The sequence below is a fragment of the Haematobia irritans genome, chromosome 1, assembly GCF_050003625.1.
Source record: "Haematobia irritans isolate KBUSLIRL chromosome 1, ASM5000362v1, whole genome shotgun sequence".
Taxonomy (NCBI): Eukaryota; Metazoa; Arthropoda; class Insecta; order Diptera; family Muscidae; genus Haematobia; species Haematobia irritans.
The window spans coordinates 19,412,231-19,418,230 of NC_134397.1; the positions used below are offsets into that span (position 1 = coordinate 19,412,231).

The 6,000-nt window shown below is 24.6% G+C and overlaps 1 protein-coding gene across 1 annotated transcript in view; it reads left to right on the forward strand.

Annotated features, from left to right (window-relative positions):
* The window catches only part of LOC142220398 (uncharacterized), a 35,846-nt gene extending 30,277 nt beyond the window's left edge, over nt 1-5,569 (forward strand). Inside the window, exons 11-12 of the mRNA XM_075289513.1 lie at nt 936-1,103; nt 4,249-5,569. Coding sequence (XP_075145628.1) covers nt 936-1,103; nt 4,249-4,449 — 369 coding nt within the window. The 3' untranslated portion in view covers nt 4,450-5,569. The remainder of the gene's footprint in view (nt 1-935; nt 1,104-4,248) is intronic.
* The last annotated feature ends 431 nt before the right edge of the window (nt 5,570-6,000 follow it).

Here is a 6,000-nt window from a genome sequence, read left to right on the forward strand (position 1 = left end):
TTTCCCCGATAAAATATCGACAAACACCGAAGTGAATAGCACCCTTAACCTTCCCTAGAAATTCCAAGAAAATCTAGAAACTTTCCTTCAAGTAAGGGACAAGGACAAGGTTCCCTCCCCGTCCAAATACTCAAATATATTGATTTCATAACCTTTGCCCACTGCCTTTGGAAATTTAAAGAAAACTTCAGAATTTTAGTTTTTCTTTTCAGTTTTAGACGAGGCCCCCCTCTCCGACCAAATATCGAAAAGTGATGTATCATATCTTGTGTAAACATCCCAGAAAATGTTACGCAAATTATAAGCCCAATTTTTAAAAGGCAGGTCAAGGGCGGCCCTTCCTCCCGTCCAAATACCACAAAATCAGATATCCAATATTGATTTCATAACCTCTCCCTCTGTAATTTTTCAAGTAATTTGGAAAAGTTTAATTTTTTTACTGTATGTACTTAAGGAGAAGCGGATGTCTCCCTATGCTCTTTTATTTTTCCCCGACCAAATATTAAAAAATCAGGAACCTGATATAAATTTCATAACCTCACCCAGTTTTTCCGTAAAATTTCAGTCGGAGGACTTTAGTTTTGTTTTCACTGTATTTAAAAAAAAAGTCGGACAAAGGGGAGGTCCCCCTTCCCTACCAAATATCGAAAAATAAAGTAGCGGATCTTTGTCTAGATGTCAACCCCATAAAATGAGGTACCTTATTTTCACCACATGAGCGCCCCCTACGATCTCTGAAAGTTTCAAGTAAATCGGTTCAGCCGTTTCCGAGCTTATCCGGAACATACAAACAAACAAATAAACAAACATACTTTGAATTTTATATATATAGATTTGGTTTTTGAAATTGTTTGAAAATTAAAATGTGATAACTTTTGTCTTTTTTCATCATTGCTGTTTCCATTAATTTTAATTGAATTTATTTTTATTTTCAGGCTGTAGCTCAATCTGTAGCTCATTATCGAGGAGCTGTTACAGAATCCAGTAATGATTCGCTGGCATCCAGCAGTAGTATAGGAAGTACGAGAGAATCAGCTTCAGCAACCGGATCCGGTTCTGGAATCGGTAATGGTACCGAAACTTTACCATGTGTAAACAGAGAGGTATGTAAGCACATACATAATTTATGGGAAATTAAAAAAAACACGAGTTCTGTGTTTGATAAACGTCTCAAGAAAAATCGATTTTTTAATTTTTAAAATTTAAAAAAAAAAAAAAACTAATAAGTCAACCTTTTCAAAAAATTGAAATACCTTTTTATCATGCCCACCTTGCATATAAAGGTCGTGGATTCAATTTTAGTTTCGACCAGACCAAAAAGTATTTTTCAATGGTGGTTTATCCCGCCTCAGCAATAGTGACGACATTTCCAGTCTTAAAATCACTAGAGCAACTTTCTACGTCCATCCAGGTGAACAAGCTTAAAGGAGAGTTGTAAAGAAATATTGTAACGAATGTTTCCTAATGGGTATCACAATGGACTGAATAGTCTAAGTGAGCCTACACACAACTTAACCTATCATTTTTTCGATAGAAATACTACTTATAAGATCTTCCACGTTTATTACCAAAATATTTAGTTTGAGTTTATTTTTAATTCTTTTTAAGAAAATTTCCCGAGCCTTATTAAATATGCTTTATTCATTTCATGTTTTTCACACAGTAATATAATAAGCCCAAGGTACCAATAAACTATATTACTATTATATCCAATTATATATTACTATTATATCCAAACATTTTGACAAAATTTTCTATAGAAATAATATTTTGACAAAATTTTCTATAGAAATAATATTTTGACAAAATTTTCTATTGAAACAAAATTTTCTATAGAAATAAAATTTTAACAAAATTTTCTATTGAAACAAAATTTTAACAAAATTTTCTATTGAAATAAAATTTTGGCAAAATTTTCTATTGAAATAAAATTTTGACAATATTTCTATAGAAATAAAATTTTGACAAAATTTTCTATTGAAATAAAATGTTGACAAAATTTTCTATAGAAATACAATTTTGCGAAAATTTTCTATAGAAATAAAATGTTGACACAAATGTCTATAGAAATAAAATGTTGACAAAATTTTCTATTGAAATAAAATTTTGACAAATGTTTCTATTGAAATAAAATTTTGACAAAAATTTCTATAGAAATAAAATTTTAACAAAATTTTCTATAGAAATAAAATTTTGACAAAATTTTCTATTGAAATAAAATGTTGACAAACATTTCTATAGAAATACAATTTTGCGAAAATATTCTATAGAAATAAAATTTTGACAAAATTTTCTATAGAAATAAAATTTTTACAAAATTTTCTATTGAAATAAAATTTTGACACAATTTTCTATAGAAATAAAATTTTGCAAACATTTTCTATAGATATAAAATTTTTCAAATATTCTCTATAGAAATAAAATTTTGACAAAATTTTCTATAGAAATAAAATGTTGACAAAAATTTTTATAGAAATACAATTTTGCAAAAATATTCTATAGAAATAAAATTTTGCAAAAATTTTCTATTGAAATAAAATTTTGACAAAATTTTCTATTGAAACAAAATTTTAACAAAATTTTTCTATTGAAATAAAATGTTGACAAAAATTTCTATAGAATTAACCAATTTTGCGAAAATTTTCTATAGAAATAAAATGTTGACAAAAATTTCTATAGAAATACAATTTTGCGAAAATATTCTATAGAAATAAAATTTTGACAAAATTTTTCTATAGAAATAAAATTTTGCAAAAGTTTTCTATAGAAATAAAATTTTGCAAAAAATTTATATAGAAATAAAATTTTTACAAAATTTTCTATTGAAATAAAATTTTGACACAATTTTCTATAGAAATAAAATTTTGACAAAATTTTCTATTGAAATAAAATGTTGACAAACATTTCTATAGAAATACAATTTTGCGAAAATATTCTATAGAAATAAAATTTTGACAAAATTTTCTATAGAAATAAAATTTTGCAAAAAATTTCAATAGAAATAAAATTTTGCAAAAATTTTCTATAGAAATAAAATTTTGCAAAAATTTTCTATAGAAATTAAATTTTGCAAAAATTTTCTATAGAAATAAAAGTTTGGCAAAAATAAAAGTTTGACAAAATTTAAAAGTTTGACAAAATTTAAAAGTTTGACAAAATTTACTATAGAAATAAAATGTTGACAAAATTTTCTATTGAAATAAAATTTTGACACAATTTTCTATAGAAATAAAATTTTGCAAACATTTTCTATAGATATAAAATTTTGCAAATATTCTCTATAGAAATAAAATTTTGCAAATATTCTCTATAGAAATAAAATTTTGACAAAATTTTCTATAGAAATAAAATGTTGACAAAAATTTCTATAGAAATACAATTTTGCAAAAATATTCTATAGAAATAAAATTTTGCAAAAATTTTTTATTGAAATAAAATTTTGACAAAATTTTCTATTGAAACAAAATTTTAACAAAATTTTTCTGTTGAAATAAAATGTTGACAAAAATTTCTATAGAATTAACCAATTTTGCGAAAATTTTCTATAGAAATAAAATGTTGACAAAAATTTCTATAGAAATACAATTTTGCGAAAATATTCTATAGAAATAAAATTTTGACAAAATTTTCTATAGAAATAAAATTTTGCAAAAAATCTCTAAAGAAATAAAATTTTGCAAAATTTTTCTATAGAAATAAAATTTTGCAAAAAATTTCTATAGAAATAAAATTTTGCAAAAGTTTTCTATAGAAATAAAATTTTGCAAAAAATTTATATAGAAATAAAATTTTTACAAAATTTTCTATTGAAATAAAATTTTGACACAATTTTCTATAGAAATAAAATTTTGACAAAATTTTCTATTGAAATAAAATGTTGACAAAATTTTCTATAGAAATAAAATTTTGACAATATTTTGTATTGAAACAAAATTTTAACAAAAATTTCTATTGAAATAAAATTTTGCAAAAATATTCTATAGATATACAGTTTTGAGAAAATTTTCTATTGAAATAATTTTTTTCATTAACGAAACAGCAAATATTTATTTTTTAGAATATTTTCAACGACGTTTTCAAACGAGTTTGCTTTCACCATTTTAGCAGAAAAATTCCCTGCTGAAACAACAATGTTTTCCTCTGTTATTACAATTTTTTTTCTATGAATGCAATCTGTCTGCTTATCAATCAAATTTCAAATTTTGTTCATCTGCTAATTGAAAAAAACAAATCTTGTCTTTTTTATAGGTTTGTACACAAGTAAAAGTTGCCGAAGAACAACCGCCCAGCTCTGGCTTTCATTGGACCCTAAGCAATTGGGGTGCAGCACAAACTGCCCGCAGACGTACAAATTCAAATGTACGCGTAGATTTAGCCAGCCCCGAAGATATCTCATTAGATACAGATAGCTCAAGAGCTGTATTCAATCCATACGGTACAACTGTTTAGGATTCAAAACATCACAGAGGACATTAAATAAATAAAAAACAAAGCCATCATTATAATCATCATCATAACTGTAGACGTCGACCTCGTCATCAAAAATCACAAAAACAGAAAAAAAAACAAAAATAATGTTAATTAATGGTAAATTGCTTTTTTATTACTTTTTATTAGATAAAACAAAAAGAAAACCAAAACAAAACAAATCGAAAAAAAAGTACTAAAAACGAAAAATAATAATAAACACTTTTTATGTGTTTGCAAAATGAAAAGAAATATTGATATATTAAGCGATAAAAAAGAGTGTTCTCTATAAAAGTAAAAAAAAAAAAACAAAAAGAAATCACAGTCATTACCGAACAATTCTAAAGAAATCAAACTAACTTTAAAAATTCTATCTCTCTATATATATAGATATATACATACATATATATTAATATATAAATATATATTCATATATAAGTATACATCTTTACATATTTCCATTTACATACATAAATACCTATATTATAGTATAATACATTTACACTACATATATATATTAATACATAGTGTATTTATATGCCCATATAAATTACAACACATGCATTGTATGCAGTATAAGCGATATGAAAATGTTTCACGACTTCATAGTCGTAATCTCTTTTTCTCACTCTCTCTCTCTCTCTCTCTCTCTCTTTCTCTGTATCCTTTTATTGCGATCTCGCTCTCTTTATATTTTATAAATTCTTGTTGGACTTTTATACATTAATTTTCATTTTACTGGAAAAAAAATGTAACACTTTGAGGACTGTCATAACCGATGTTTTTTAATATAATTCAATTATAATAATTTATATAGTACACTGAAAAAACAGTGAACCCACCAGGAAAGATAACTTTCGATTAATTTTAGAAAATTTTGAATTTTTTTAGAAAATTTTAACTAAACAGTATTACAAGCGCTGGCATCACTCCGATATGGTAAAAATAAGTAAATAGTTTTCAACAAATTCAAGAAAATTTATTAGACATAACTAAGTTTTTGCACTTGTTAAAGAAAATTTTGTAGTTTTAAGAGAAATCTTGGAGTTCAAAATTGCAAGAATGTCTTTAGTGCCATACGAAGTTCATGATGGACACATTTTTGGTAAAATTTACAAATTTAAAGAAATAATGAACTATTTTGTGAGAAATACGAAATTAGGAAACCTTTATGCTTTATTTTTGTATAATTTTTTCCTGTGTTTTAGTTCATTTAACTAACGTACGCAAAAAATTATTTGAGTAAAGTAAACTTTCTCCAAACATAATGATTCTATGAACTAATATAAAGTTAAATTGGCTTTAGTGAAATAGAGAGTTCACTTTTTTTTGAGTGTAGGGATGATTTTTCCGATAGGAAGGCTACTTACAAGATCTTCCACGTTTATTACAAAAAAATAGTTTGATTTTATTTGTAATTCTTTTAAAGAAAATTTCCCCAGCCTAATTAAATATAAAATCAAATTTTGACAAATTTTTCTATAGAAATAAAGTGTTGACAAAATTTTCTATAGAAAAACAAAATTTTGAAAA